This window comes from Lepus europaeus, chromosome 9, assembly GCF_033115175.1.
Source record: "Lepus europaeus isolate LE1 chromosome 9, mLepTim1.pri, whole genome shotgun sequence".
In the NCBI taxonomy this organism is placed as follows: Eukaryota; Metazoa; Chordata; class Mammalia; order Lagomorpha; family Leporidae; genus Lepus; species Lepus europaeus.
Window position 1 is genome coordinate 71,115,397 of NC_084835.1, and position 15,680 is coordinate 71,131,076.

The 15,680-nt window shown below is 47.9% G+C and overlaps 1 protein-coding gene across 10 annotated transcripts in view; it reads right to left on the reverse strand.

Moving 5' to 3' along the window:
• TMEM241 (transmembrane protein 241) overlaps positions 1 to 15,680 on the reverse strand; it is a 125,473-nt gene that overhangs the window by 37,488 nt on the left and 72,305 nt on the right. For 5 of the 10 annotated variants that reach the window (XM_062201461.1, XM_062201463.1, XM_062201464.1 and 2 more), the window contains 2 exons: positions 13,813 to 13,882; positions 10,260 to 10,353 (listed from right to left, as the gene is read on the reverse strand). In XM_062201461.1, the coding sequence (XP_062057445.1) occupies positions 10,260 to 10,353; positions 13,813 to 13,882 (164 nt within the window). Of the gene's footprint in view, positions 1 to 6,461; positions 6,518 to 10,259; positions 10,354 to 13,812; positions 13,883 to 15,680 lie in introns of those variants that run through there. The other 5 variants (XM_062201466.1, XM_062201467.1, XM_062201468.1 and 2 more) reach the window with 2 other exon arrangements.

The window sequence follows — 15,680 nt, forward strand, 5'->3', positions numbered from 1 at the left end:
CAGCCTGGGTGGCTCATACACAGTAGGAGCTTGTTCCTCCGAGTTCTGAAAGCTGGGGCGTCCCTGACCAAGGTGTGCGCAGGCTCAGCATCTGACGAGGGCTGACTTCTCACTGTGAGCTCGCACTGGAAGGAGCAAGGCAGCTCTCTGGGCCCTCCCCTGCAGCGCCACCAACCCCCTTCGTGAGGGCTCTGCCCTCCCGGCCTCATCACCGCCCAAAGGCCCTTTCTCTTACTACCATCACCTGGAGGGGACTGAAGCACACAGATTTTAGGGGACACAAGCATTCAGATCATAACAGGGGGTGGGGTCAGAGAACAGTGACCAAGGTAGACCACTGAGTAGTTTTTCTCTACTTTTTGTCCCCAGCCCCTCCATCGAGCACTTCATGGAGAAGCCAAGAGTCTCGTGTGTGCCTCCTCCTATTCTGAACAGGGGCTCAAGTGCAGGACAAGGCTTTCCATTCTGTCTAAAGCCCGTCACCCTACACCTTCGGAGGCCTACTGAAACTTGTCCCGCCTCCCAATTCCCCTTTGCAGCTCTCTGCACGGACTTTCTTTGTTCCTAGTTTCAGTCAGGCCCAAGTCCCCTTTTCCTAGGAAAGACATTGTCTGCACGAGATCTGGCTATCTCCTTGCCCACCGCCAATCTCGGTCTTCCACTCCCTTCTTTCTTAAGGAGTTCTGACCCACCGTTGCCCATGGGCGCCTTTGGCCTGTAGTAAGACTCTTGGTGAAAACAGTTTCCTGAAAGGCTAGCGGCGTCCTTGTCCCGGCAGCTTCTCCAGCTGGACCGCTTTGCTTGGTGGCATTTCTGCAAGACTCCTTAACCCCTTCCTCAGACGTCCACCTGCCTCTTGGTGTGGCTTCCCTCTCCTGCCCAGCACTGATCACCGGCACGGCCGCATCTCCCAAGCGAAGTCCTCAAGCGCTCTTCCCCACAGCCCTTCACGCTCTCAGTGAGCCAGCTGTTGATGCATTTCCCTGAATTCTGCAGGCAAAGCCCAAATGGACAGGCAAAGACCCAAGTTCTCACCTACATCTCACCCCACGCTTCCAACACCAAACACTTCCATTCTGTTATTTTCTCATCACACGCATTTGTCTAAAACACATCTCACCTGTTTCATTCATCGGGTTCCCTCACCAGCACCAGCCACGGCTCTCCTATGTGTAGCTCCCCACGGCTACAAACCTCAGGCCATTTATAGTCTTCCCATCATTCTCTGTGCTCAAGCTATCCTTCCCCACCCCCACGAGCTCCAACATGACCTCAGTCTTTGTCACCTCATTTTTCCATTGTGCCACAGTTATATGACAAATGATTAAAACTGATGTTCCTTCAACTGTCAATCTAGTTTGACCTTTCATCTCCATTCCCACTGCCTTTATTTACCTCCCTTCTAAATGAGTAGAGTTTGTTTCCAATCAATTTGAGGCACTGATGCCATATTAACCTGCTTACACCCAACTGGGCCTTGCTCAGCTCATTCTGAGAAACACAGGGGTTTCATGGACTAGCTTGTGGGGCCTCAGATGGCCTGACTCTGCTGGGCCCCACTTCCCCCTACACAGGCACACTCTCCTCCTCTGGTCAAATTTACGTATCAAGATTCCCCATTGTTCATCTCCACTCAGGGGCCCTGCCACCTGTCCTGGGAGGCTCCGTTCCATCCTCCTGCCTTTCCCTGGTAACCCTGACTCCGAGGGCCAGCTCCTGCCAGTCCCTGCCTCAGCCCCACATGGAGCTCAGCTCAACTCCTCAAGTCAGAACCACGCAGCTCAGCCTCTAATAGCCTCATCTTTACGTCTTCTGGACTGTAGCATGCCTTCAACAGTACTACACCTAACTACCGCATTCCTCCTCCACACGACAGCCAGATAAGCACTCCAAAATTCTCTCTAAAGAGACATGGGGCCCAGCACTGTGGTGCAATAGGTTAATCCTCCATCTGTGGTGCTGGCATCCCATATGGGCACCGGTTCTAGTCCCGGCTACTCCACTTTCAATCTAGCTCTCTGCTGTGACCTGGGAAAGCAGAAGATGGCCCAAGTGCTTTGGTTCCTGCACCAATGTGGAAGCTCCTAGCTTCTTGGCCCAGTTCCAGCCATCACAGCCAACAGAGGAGTGAACCAGCAGATGGAAGACCTTTCTCTCTGTGTCTCCCTCTCACTGTCTGTAACTCTGCCTCTCAAATAAATAATAAAATCTTTTAAAAATGAATAAATAGAGATGTGGAAGGGCAGGCATGTGGACCAGTGATTAAGACACCAGTTAGTGGAGCTGGTGCTGTGGCGCAGCGCATAAGGCCTCCACCTGCTATGCTGGCATCTCACATGGGCTCTAGTTCAAGTCCCAGCTGCTCCACTTTTGATCCAGCTCCCTGCTATGGCCTGGGAAAGTAGCAGAATATGGCCCAAGTCCTTGGGTCCCTGCACCCACATGGGAGACCCAGAAGAAGTTCTTGGCTCCTGGCCTCAGATCGGCCCAGCTCCAGCCATTGCAGCCATTTGGGGAGTGAACCAGCAGATGGAAGACCATTCTCTCTCTCTCTCTTTCTCTCTGCCTTCCCTCTCTCTGTAACTCTGAATTTCAAGTAAATAAATAAAGCTTAAAACAAAAAAAGAGACCAGTTAGGATGCCCAAGACCCACATCAGAGAACCTGGGGTTAATTCCTAGCTCCCAATTTCAGTTTTCTGCTAATGCAGACCTTAGGAAACAGTGGTAATGAATCAAGTAATTGTGTCCCTGTCACATGTGAGAGACCTGGATTGAGTTCCCAGCTCCCAGCATTGGTCTGGCTCAGCCCTGACCACGGTGGGCACTTGGGGAGTGAACCAATGGATGGGAGCTCCCTCTCCCTCCCCCTCCCCCTCCTCCATCTCCCTTTCCCTCTTTTTTCTCTGTCTCAAATAAAGTTTAACAGTTTCTTTAAAAAGTTGACAGAATGGTAGAATCATATCCCAAAAGAGGGTCATTCAAAGAGAGACCATGTGCCACAATATAAGATGCTTCTAATACCACCAGAGTTGTAGAGACCGAGTGTAACTTGAATCTCATGGAATTGTCAGCTGTTTGAGGCCCAAAGGAAATTATTACACGGTTTAGGAAGAGGGTAAGAGGCAGACAAGCAAGGCAGGTAAATCACAGCACTGACAGAGGGGCCCATTACCTCTCAGGTGTCAGTCCATTCCTAGTCTTGGCCCTGTGCACATGGAAGATGAAACTAGAAAACAATCAAAAACGAACAAAACCCAAACAAGAACAAGTGACTTATGCTAGCAAGCTAAAGAGAAATCATTTTCCCAAGGCCATAAAAAGAACAGACTTGGGGCCAACGCTGTGGCATAGCAGGTAAAGCTGCCACCTGCAGTGCCGGCATCCCATATCGGTGCAAGTTCGAGTCCTGGCTACTCAACTTCCGATCCAGTTCTCTGCTGTGGCATGGGAAAGCAGTGGAAGATGGCCCGAGGCTTTGGGCCCCTGCACCCACATGGGAGACCCAGAAGAAGCTCCTGGCTCCTGACTTCAGATCGGCATAGCTCCAGCCGTTGCAGCCAATTGGGGAGTGAACCAATGGATGGAAGATTCTCTCTCTCTTTCTCTCTCTCTCTCTCTCTCTCTCTGCCTCTCCTTCTCTCTCTGTGTAACTCTGACTTTCAAATGAATAAATAAAAAGAATGGACTAAGACTTGGTTTTTTTGGGCAGTCACTGTCTTCAGGACATGAAATGATGGAAGACTTACGGTATCAGCTTTCAGGGGAGAAAATGTCCTTATGGAGACAGCTTGGAAAGCGGGGACAAATGCTGGAGCCTCCAGGCCCGCATCTGGGAACGCCTCTCCTCCCCCAGCTCATTCTCAACATAAATTCACTCCTGCCTTGTTGCTTCTTCTGATGACAACAAGAACTGCTGCCAGTTTGAAGTTAGTAAGGATGAGACAGGCACCACTTGACCCAGGAAGAATTCCCATGTGGCCTGAAATCTGCTGGATAAACCCGCTAGAAGAAAACTATGCCCCATGCCACATCCCCCTCACGCATCTGCACATTCTACTGCCTTTCTCTTTAGTTCACTCACTGTTTCCTGCACTGGTACCTTATATATTCCAAATGAGAAGGATCCCAAGGCTTGGCAAAGGTGCAGTTAGATCTCACAAGCCCAAAGTTTCCAAAAGGAAGAGAGTAATCTTTTTAAATAGTAAGAGGGGGCTGTTAAATAGTCTGATATTTTTAGCTTCTGAGACTTGTTTTCCAGAAAGAAAAACAATAATAATGGTGATAGCAACATAAAATGCTCATCCCTCCCACCCCCTAGGCTAAGCAGTATCAAACCAAGGGAGATACTGAGAAAGGTGAGGATAGGGGAAACACAGAGGTCTCTCAGAAACTGCAGGTTAGTAGCTGAAGTGACAACTCCTGGGGAAATGGCTAAGAATGGACTCCTCTGGGGCAGGGAGGAGGGCACCCTCAGCCCCTGCAGGACCTCTCGCCCCTGAATGTGCGAGTCTTTCGCAGGATCCAAAGTCTCCTCCGCACCAATGGAACACCCTTCTGAGTCCCTTCTGAACACCCGGTACCCAGCAGCGCCCCAGCACAGCAAAGGGAAATGCTGAATTGCTATGTACAATTATGTTGCACTTCTTGATGTGTAGGTGGTCCAAAGAATGGATGACTATTCTGCCACTGAGGATCACAAGGGTTTATTTTCCAATACAAAACAGAGAGGGAAAGGGAGGTGGGGGGAGGAAGGTAATGCTGAGTCTGGAAGAGCCCTTAATGACCCATCTAACCCAATCCTCCACATTTAAGAAGGATTAGCATTAAGCCACAGCAGCCCATGAAAAATCCTCCCTCTTCTGACTTAACTATTGAGAAAGAAATCCTAAACATTTCTCAGAGTCTAAGAAGAAATGAAAAAATAAAACAAATAAAAGCAGACTCATGAAACTAGTGGTCAAATGGGCAAGGTCACTTACAAAGGTAAAATGCCTTCTAAGTCCTAAAGTTCAAGCATCAAGCACGACTTTGAGCATTACCACTGCACGTCAGATTTCTGGAATGATTTGCATGCTGTAAAAGTGCAGAATGCAGCCATTTTAATGACAAGTTTAATAATTTAATTTAAATGATGGTGCAATCCTCACCACATTCCAGTTTCAGTCCATTTCCATTATCCAAAATAAATTCCTTTGAGCCTCTTGGCAGTCAGTTGATTATTTATTTGTTTATTTATTTAAAAGGCAGTGAGAGACAGACAGATGCACAAATAGAGAGTGCTCTCATCCATGGTTCCCCCCTCAAATGTCTTCAACTGATCAAACTGGGGGCTGAGAATTCAATCCAAGTCTACCCTGTGGGTGGCAGGCAGCCATTTACCTGAGCCATCACTGCTGCCTCCTGGGGTCTGCAGGAAGCCAGAGTCAGGAGTAGGAAACCAGGGCTGGATATCAAACCCATGGACTTTGATGTGGGACACAGGCATCTTACATCTTAGCCAGAGTTTTAAATGCAAGGCTAACTGCCTGACCCTAAAGTTAATTAAGCTATAAAATCATTTTAGTTTCTACAGAATCAATAGTGATGTCTCTTTTTTAATTTCCAATTTTGACAATCTGTACATTGTCCCAAATTTTCTTGTTCAGTATAGATAGAGGTTTCTTGGTTGTGTTGATATCTTTAAAGAAACAATACCGATGCTACATAATGTTTTTCCATTTTCTGGTTCATTAATTTCCACTCTAAACTTTATTATATCCTTCTTTCTGCTTACTTTGAGTTTGCCTTCTCTTCTTTTTCTAGTTTCTTGAGATGGAAGCATACATTGCTGACTTGAGACCTTTCTTCTTTTCTGACATGGGTGCTTACAACAGTTTCCCTCTAAGCATTACATTAGCTTCATCCATCAATTTTGGTACGTTGTGTTTTTGTTTACCCTTGGCTCAAAATATTTTTAACAACCTTTGTGATTTCTTCTTTGATCCATGAACTATTTAAAAGTATATTTAATTTCCACATAAATAGGGTCTTCTTAGTTTTTTCCTATTTTGAATTTCAAATTTAACCCTGCTATGGTCAGAAAACATACTTTATATTATTTCACTCTTCTAAAATTCACTGTGACTTGTTTTGTGATCCAGTGTATCATCTATCATGGAGAATATTCCATGTGTACATGAGAAGGTGTACCCTGAAGTCAGTTGGTAGTGTGACAGATAATGTCAGTTATATGTTGAGTCGGCTGGCACGTTCAAGTCTTCTTCACCTGTCTTTGTCCTTTTCTACCTTGCTTTAAAATCTAGTTCTAGGAGCCATAGTTGTGGCATAGCAGGTGAAGCCACCACCTGCGATGCCAGCATCCCATATAGGTGCCAGTTTTGAGTGCAGCTCCCTGCTAATCCTAGGAAAGCAGCAGAAGATGGCTCAAGTACTGCTGCCCACATGGGAGACTCAGAAAAAGCTCCAATGTCCTGGCTTCTGGCTTCAGCCTGGCCCAGCTCCAGCTGTTGCAGTCATCTAAGGAGCAGATCAGCAGATGAAATATCTCTGTCTCTTCCTCTCGAACTCTGCCTTTCAAACAAATAACTAAATCTTTAAAAAATTCTAGTTCTATCACCTGTTCAGAGTACAGTATTAAAACCTCCAAATATTACTGTTGAATAGGCTCTCTTCTCTATTACTTTTTGTTTCATATATTTTGGGGTATTGTTGATACATATGCATACATTTAGAACTGGTATACATTCCTGGTGTAGTAACACCTCTATCATTATTAAATTTCCTATTTTTCTTTAGCAATATTTCCTGTTATAAAGTCTATTATCTTGCTGATTTCAAGATTTTTTCTTTGCTTTTCAATATTTTCTCTTTGTCCTTCAATAATTCAATCATATGTCAATTACAAATTTCTTTTTGTTCATCCCACTTGGGACTCACCAAGCTTGTTGGCTCTGTAAGTTGGCACTTTTTCAAATGTGGGAAGTTCTCAGCCATTGTTTTCAAATGTTTTTACTGTCTTTCTCTCTTTTTTTGGGTTTTTCTTACACATATACTGATATGCTTGATGTCCCACAGGCCACTGAAGCTCTGTTCATATATTTTTCAATCTTTAAAAAGTCTTTACCATGGGGCAGATGCTATGGTATGGTGGGCTGAGCCTCTGCCTGTGGTGCCAGCATCCCATATGGGTGCTGGTTCTGGACCCAGCTGCTCCTCTTCTGATCCAGCTCTCTGCTATGGTATGGGAAAACAGTAGAAGATGGCCCAAGTGCTTGGGTCCCTCTACCTGTGAGAGAAACCCAGAGAAAGCTTCTGGCTCCTGGCTTCAGATCAACCCAGCTCTGGCTGTTGTGACCATTTGGGGAGTGGACCAGCGATGGAAGATTGTCATTTTCTCTCTCTCTTTCTCTCTGTAGTTCTACCTCTCAAATAAATAAATAAAATCTTTTTTAAAAAGTCTTGGGGCTGACGCTGTGGCATAGGAGGTAAAGCCACCACCTGCAGTGCCAGCATTCCATATGGGCACCAGTTTGAGTCCCAGCTGCTCCATTTCCAATCCAGCTCTCTGCTATGGCCTGGGATAGCAGTAGAAGATGGCCCAAGTCCTTGGGCCCCTGCACCCACATGGGAGACCTGGAATAAGCTCCTGGCTCCTGGCTTTGCATAGGCCCAGCTGCAGCCATTGCAAACATTTTGGGAATGAACCAACAGATGGAAGATTCTCTCTCTCTCTATCTCCCTCTCCCTCTACCATTCAAATAAATAAAATTGTTTTTAAAAAAATTCTTTACTCTTCAGGTAGAATATTTTCCTTTCCTCAGTCTTCCAGTTTATTTATCCTTTCTTCTGACTTGTAAAATATAGTGTTGAGTCCCTCTAGAGAATTTTCATTTCTGTTACTATACTTTTCAAATCCAGAGCTTCCATTTAATGATTGTGTCTTGACTGAGATTCTATATTCATTCAGTCTTTCCTTTAGTTCTATAACCATGGCTTCTTTCTCACCTCTGAAAATATTTAACTAGCTTCTTTGCTGTCTTTTTCAACTAAATTTTACATCTAAAGATACTCACAAATTGTCTACCTTTTTTCTGCACATAAGTCACATTTTGTTTCTCTAAATGTCTCTAATTTTTTGTTGGATTCTGGGCATTTTAGACAATATATGGTAGCAACTCTAGATTCTGACTTTTCTCCAAGAGTAGGAATTATTGTTTTGCTGACTTAGTAATTTTCCCAAACTAAGCCTGTGAAACCTGTCTCCTATATAGGGTACAGTTGTTGATGTCATTACTCAATTTTTTTCCCTGGTTTTTATTTTTAGGTCTGGTTTCTAGGGAACATCCCTCTATCTGCATAGCTTAGTGTCCTGGAAAAGGCTAATCTGAGGTTTTTCTCAAACACCTTAGGCCAGAAAAGCTGTTTCTCTCTGCTTCTAATTCTGTGTGTGGGCTAAGCAGCACATTCAAACCTCAGGCTGTTTTCATGTCTGCCCCAGCTTTTGCTTTCTGCTGGCTCTCTCACATCTCTCTGCTTCTGTGTGTCCACACAGGCTCCGCTGGCCCGGAATGTGTGGGGTCTTGGACTTGCTCCCTCTGCTACTCAGGCACACGGACTAAGTTCAGTCTGGGACATGCAGAGAGTTATTACACCTTGATGGCCGCCTCACCTCCCAGAACTAGCTATTAAGTCCCCAGCTGGACCATTACTCCATTGCTTGCTCCAAGAGGACCATAAACTTGAGCTAGTAGAGCTCCTGATCTCTCCTATTCACTTGTCACCTAGTTGGCCAATTTAACAGACAATGCTCCAAATACAGTGAATCCCTTCCAGAAGCAGCAACAAGGCAACTGGTTTTTACAGCCTTCCCTGCCCTGGTTTAGCTATAACACTGACAGAGTTGGGGAGCAGGGATTGGGAGCAATGATAGACGAGAACACCAAAAATCCTCCAACCTGTTCCTACCAAAAGTTTAGTAATTTTCATGAACAAATGCTTTTTCAACTTGTTGTATACATTTGGTCAATTCTAAGAGAGTGAAATAAATGTTTCTGATAGTCTTTTTCCAGTATTTAAAACATTTTCTATTTATTTGTTTGAAAGGTAGAGTGATATGGGGGGGGAGGGGTGAGAGAGAGAGGGAGGGAGAGGGAGAAGGAGAGAGAAAGAGAGAGAGAGAGATCTGCTGGTTTATTCCCCGAATGCTCACAACAGTCAGGTTGGGCCATGCTGAAGCCAGAAGCCTAGAACTCCATCCAGGTCTCCCACATGGGTGGCAAGAACCCAAGGACGTGAGCCATTACTTGCTGCTTCCCAGGTGCGTCAGCAGGAAGCTGGCTGCAGGATTCAATCCCAGGTACTCCCATGTAGGACGTAGGCATCCAAGTGGCAGCTTAACCTGCTGTGCCTGCACTTTTCTCCGGCCTTATCCAAACTTTCTGCTGAGACAGTCTGTCAGCCCCCTCACTATGTCAACCGCTCTCTACATTCTAGAATTCCAGTTACTAACACTGTTAAAAAGTAGACCATGTGACTGAAGATATCACTGTGAAATCTTATTTTCAAAGAAATACATCTGTTCCCCACCCTGGGGAAAAAAAATCAACCAAAGATGACATAAAGAAGACTAAAGTTTAAATAATTATTTGATGAAATTAAATTGATTCCGAAATTCCACTCCTCAGAAGCAGCCCGAGTCCTCCACAGGCTTTAGGGAAACGAAATGCAGCAAGAGGAAGTCAGCCCCAGAGCAGTTCGGTTAAGACTGTGCACCCACAACTATGCTTCTGCTCCTGTTTCCTTCTAGTTTCCCCTTTTTGCTTCAATCATGGCCATCCAGAGACACAACAGCCATCCTTCCAGTGGGCCCTGGCCATTTGTCTGTTTTCCTTCATCACCAAGGACAGGCCAAGTCCTCTGGGACAAGTCGCTTCAACTCTGGACACCCCCACCACCCCCGCAAGGAAAATTAGAACTGTCTTGTGCATTTAGGAGCCCAGTCTCTTGGAGCTGGAAAAGCTTAGAGATTTTTTTAGCACACCTCTCATTTTCAGATGGGTGAAGTAAAGGGATCTGCCCATGGTCATTCCAAGGCTGTGAGAAAGATGAAAAATGGTAACACAGAGGGAAGGCCTCAGAAACTGCGACCTACGTGAACGAAGGATCAGGCAGAGGGCCAGTGACCAGAGGATCGGACTTGCCACTGCCCAGGCTCTGAGAACACGGGACACAAGGCCCTCAGCTCCGCCCTCTCTCTTACCTTAGCAAAGAATATCCAGGCTGCACACTGCCCTGGGGCCAGAAGGCTTCTTAGCTTCACCGTACTTAACATGAGAAAGAATCCTAAAACTCCACTGGAAGGAGAAAACATTCTTCTGTTAGTGAGGCTTGCCTTCCTTCCGCCAACAGCTAACTAGTCCCTGCTCCTCTTCCCAGTCCTTGTCCAATGATTACACAAACTGTCTCCTCTGTGTTTTCTAGTGATATCTAGAAATTAAAAAGACAATGTTAAGGAGCTAGGATGGGAGCATTTGGTTGGAGGAAGGGAAGAGATGTGGAAATCTGGGAGCTCTCTGGCCAAATCATGAAAAAAAAATGCAGAGAACACCACCTCCTGCTGCTTCCCTATCACATCTGGAGCTCCGTGCTGGCCAAGGTTGAGATTCCAGTAGTTTTTTTCAAGTAAAACAAACTAGTGGGGAAAGACTTGCAAAGGGAGACTGTCCAGATGAGCAGAGGGGGTCTGGACTGGCCAGGGGCTCAGGGGGAGAATCTAAAGGGGAAACCCAGCTCCAGTAACTTAGGCTGAGGCCTGCTGCCTTCCACAGATGCTCAGCTTTGAAAAAGATGCCTCCACCCAGGAGTCTAGGGATGGGGCAGATCTTGGGGCTCTTCGGGGGCCTGGACCAGCAAGACCTTGGGCACAGCAGTGGATGGGGTAACCACTTCTCAGTGCCACCATGAGGTGAGGGCCAGAGGCACGGGAGCTCCCAACTCTTCCTGGCATTTGGAAGCAGGACAGGTGGAGAGGAGGTGAGGCGGAGAAAGATAGATATGGGGCTAACTTTAATACGTGCAGGAGGTATCTTGAGAATGACTTAACTGAAAACAAAAAAGTAAGATATATGGCTGGGGCTGTCCTCCAAGCCTGAGGGGCGGGTCACGCGGGCTGTGCTTCATCGGTATCTCCAGGGCCTCCAGTGCCACACTGCAATCTGACCCCTACTACAGGCACTGGTGCATGGCCTGTCCTGGGCTGCTCTTTGCATTGTCCTCAGCTGAGCCGAACACGAGGCCTCGGTCATGGTAGGAATTGCACCAGCGTCAGGCTGAATCAAGTCAAGCACACAGAAGGCCAAATGTGGCAGCAATGTGTACCTCCACATCGCTGGATGAGATTAGCTGATGGCCACATTCTTGGAGCAGGACCAGGCACAGGCATTAAGTTTCCCCTGTGTCTACTTCAGCTGGCTTGGCCCCAATGGCCTGCAAAGTTCATTCAGATTTTCATCTGCAGTTAGGGGAGACCAGATGGCCATGGATTAAGACGTCAAGTCTCACAGTTGGGGAAGCAGCAGACTAAGCTGGCCAGGCCATGTGACCTGAAGTGCTATTCTTAGCTACGCTCACTGAGCTGTGTAAACCTGACCAAATCCCCCTTGTCCCTTCCTCCTGCCTTGGGTTCTGTTTCTTAAACTAGGAATATGCACAGCACACCTCACCCTGTCCTATGGCAACCAAAGACATTCAGGACAGTAAGGCTGCCCCCCCCCCATGCCTCACTTTAATGAACAAGGAAACTGAGGCACAGGTGAGATCAGAATCCACAGCTCCTCGCCATGAAAATGTGTTCTTGGCCAGCTGCATGACGGGTGAATGCTCAGGGTGCCTGAGGCTGGGAGGCTGGAGTGAAGAGTGAGGCAGCCAGAGCTCTGGGCTCCTGTTGGTGGTGTGCACCCCTTACAGCCAAGGAGGCAGCAACATCACAGGTGCCTGCCCCACACCTCCTCCTTGCTCTGGTGTCTCCTCTCTCTCTGCCAGCAGAGCAGGGCGTGGACCAGCGCCTTCAGTGCAGGCTCCAGGCGAGGGTACACTGCTCCCTGACTATGCCCAACGTGGTTCTGGAAACACCCAGAACTTCCCCATGTCTCAGACCCATCGCTCAATTACTTCCGGGTCCCTTCCTTATCTTTCTGCTTCTACCTTCAGCTCCTCTGCCCCTTGCTGTGGAGACAGATCTGAGAAGCAGGGGGGAGGGGGAGGCCCAGAAGTGAGGGGCTTGTCAACAGGGTCTCCAGGTCATGGCTACCACCGCCCACCCAGGTCCCCGTAGCCGCTTCTGAACTCCCCCCAGGAGCTCCTAGAGGTGTCACCTCTCAGCCTGAGACGTGGGACAGAGGTTAAGCTTTGTGCTGGGGCCAGGGGCTAGACTTTCACAGGGAGTTAATTCAGTTCAAGTACAGATTTCCAGATCTTTAAGAACCCTGACTTGTCCTGTAGGCTGCTGAGAAAGTTGCAGATTTAAAGGGACAGACCCAACACCAGCGTGGCAGCCTATGGGCTGACTGTGCTGCTCTGCTCCAAATAACCAAGCGATTGTTGGCCTCCCTCTGCACCCTGCTCGCCCCTGCTGCCGAACAGCCACCCCCATGGGAACAGGCGCACAGGCACCTGACCGAGCAGCATGAAACCTCCTGCTGTGAAACCCAGCCACCAGGTCTCACGAATCTGGCACGGATTGGGAAGACGAATCCCGCCAGCGTTTTCCTGAGCGTGATAAAACGCGGAAACAGGCTCTGCCGTGTCCTTGCCTTTCTTCACCCTCACACACCTGAGGGGCGTGACAGGCCCCGATCAGACACAGTACTCGGCTGTCTTCCAGCCTTGCAACTCTGAAAAGAAGCACTGCTTCCCAAGGCGTCATTTTACACATGTGGGAACAAGCAGTCTCTCACGTAGCAATCGCTCATGGTTTGACAGTTCCTGTGCAGCGAACCTGAGCAGGTTTGAACAATGGCTGCCACTGCTTCAAATGTTACGGATTTTACTTATACACACAATAGCCCCGTGTTGGTATCACTTTGCTGTGTTACAAATGAGAAAGGCTTGTGAGAACTTGAACAGGCAGCCCAAAGACCGCACAAGGAGCAGCCAGCAATCCTGAGAGTCTATCCTGGTCTGTTTTTTTCCCACCACACCAGAAAACAAGCTTTGAGACTGCCCCCAAATGCCTTCCCGCTGCTCAGCATAATGAAACTGCCCCCAGGGTGGCCCATGGCTGAGAGGGACAGGGACACACTGACTGTGCGCAGGTGACCCAGCCGTCTCATTGGTCTACATCCTGGTCCTTCCCGGCCACCTTGTCCTCTAGACATCCTGGGTCGCTGGTTTCCACAACCTGCTTCTCACAGTTCTGGGGTTCAGTTTGGAGGCTGCCTTTGGGAGCAAGCGGAAGGCCAAAGAGGAAGCTGAGAGGCTGGGATTCTGGGCTCAGGTCTTCCCTGAACTGAATCAGGTTCACCTGTTCAATAAAGGGCTGTGTAAGATTTGCCTGCGGAGGCCAAAAAGGAAGCCTAGGTCTTGAGCAAGTCTGAAAACCACTGTTGGGGCCGGGGCACTTTTGTGGCTTTGGGGTCCTCACCGGTGCCAGGCCTGCCCCGAATGCTTGTGGGTGCTCTGGCACAACCTCCTGGGGACTGAGCCCACAGGGCTGTACCCACCACACTCCCTTCTGCCCCACATTCCGATCACAGGCAGTGACCTTGCACTCCACAGACACAGAGACACACACACATCAGTGAGGTCAAGCTTACCTGGCACAGCAACTGCCATGGAATCGGTAGAAATACAGGTACGGGAAGTCCAGGACGCTGGAGAGATCACCTGAGGGGCACAGTAGAGAAAACAATGGCCTCCTGCCCCCAGCTGCCCTGGGAGAAGCAGGTGAGGGTCTTTAGCATTAATCATTAAGCTGTCTAGCATTGAATTCACGCTGGCGTTCCTGTACTTGGCATTTCCCTATACTATGGTATATGACCATATCGTATCAGTGCGCCTTGTGCAGGGCCCTACACTAAAAACCTTACTTATTATCTCTTTCAGTCTGTAAGGTTCTATTATCTGCTTTAAAATACAAAATGTTGGGGCCGGCGCTGTGGTGTAAGTGGGTAAAGCCACCGCTAGCAGTGCTGGCATCCTGTATGGGTGCTGGTTCGAGTCCTGGCTGCTCCACTTCTGATCCAGCTCTCTGCTATGGTCTGGGAAAACAGTGGAAGATGGCCCAAGTGTTTGGGCCCCTGCACCCCCATGGGACACCTGGAAGAAATTCCTGGCTCCTGGCTTCAGATCAGTGCAGCTCCGGCTGTTGCAGTCATCTGGGGAGTGAACCAGCGGATGGAAAACCTCTATCTCTCTCTTTCTCTCCCTTGCTCTCTCTCTTGCTCTCTGCCTCTCTGTAACTCTACCTTTCAAATAAATAAATAAATAAATCTTTGAAAGAAAGAAAAACAAAAATTTTAGGGGTGTGCATCCCACACTGGAGTCCTGGGGTTCGAATCCCAGTTTATTCCTACTAATGTGCACCCAAGGAGGAAGCAGGTGATGGCTCAAGTAGTTGGATCCCTGCCACCCATGTGGAAGACCTGGACTGAGTTCCTGATTCTTTTCCATTTTTTTTAAAGATTTATTTATTTACTTGAGAGGCAGAGTTACAGAGAGAGAGGGTGAGACAGAGAGGTTCACTCCCCAATTGGCAGCAACAGCCAGAGCTGGGCTGATCTGAAGCCAGAAGCCAGGAGCCATGAGTTTCTTCCAGGTCTCCCACATGGGTGCAGGGGCCCAAGCACTTGGGTCATCTTCTGCTGCTTTCCCAGGCCATATCAGAGAGCTGGACTGGAAGTGGAGCAGCCAAGACTCCAACTGGCATCCATAAGGGATACTGGTGTGGCAAACAGACACTTAGCCTACTACGCCACAGTGCTAGTCCCTGGTTCCTTTCTTTGTCTTGACCCAGCCCTGGCTGTTGTGAGCATGTGGGAGTGAACCAATGGATGAAAGACTCTCTCTCTCTGTCTCTCCCTTTTAAATAGATAAACAATTTAAAACATTTTAAAAATGTATTTATCTAAGTGGGAGAGAGAGGGAGAGAGAGAGAGAGAGAGAGAGAGAGAGAGAGAGAGAGAGACTAGCTTCCATCTGCTAATTCACTCCTCAAAAGCTCACAATGGCTGGGACTGGGCTGGGCTTAAGCCAGGAGCCAGAATCTTAATCAGGATTTCCCACAGGGGTGGCAGGAGGCCACTTAACTGTAAGTCACAGAAGGTAAGAGACATTTTTAAGATCACAGCACATCAAGAATGTGGCGCCAGCATGTCTTCTGCTTTGCCAGGCCGCCTTCTCTGCACAAGGGGGAGTGTAGGGGAAAAAAATCTCTTTAAAGAGTCTTCTATTTTTTTCTGCTTTTCATCTAAAAAAAGATTCTGAATTCATTCCCTGACATCTTGCTTCATTTCCATGTCTGATGGCTGCAGCCGCCGCGCGGTGGCCGGCCCAACTGTGCACACTCATTTTAGGTCAAGGTCCAAAGGGTACATTTCTTTCTCGTGAAGCAAGTTCATTCTTTTAGTTCCACTTGGCGCAAGAGAAAATAATCACACATATTGGCCACTTCCCTCTCTGGAAT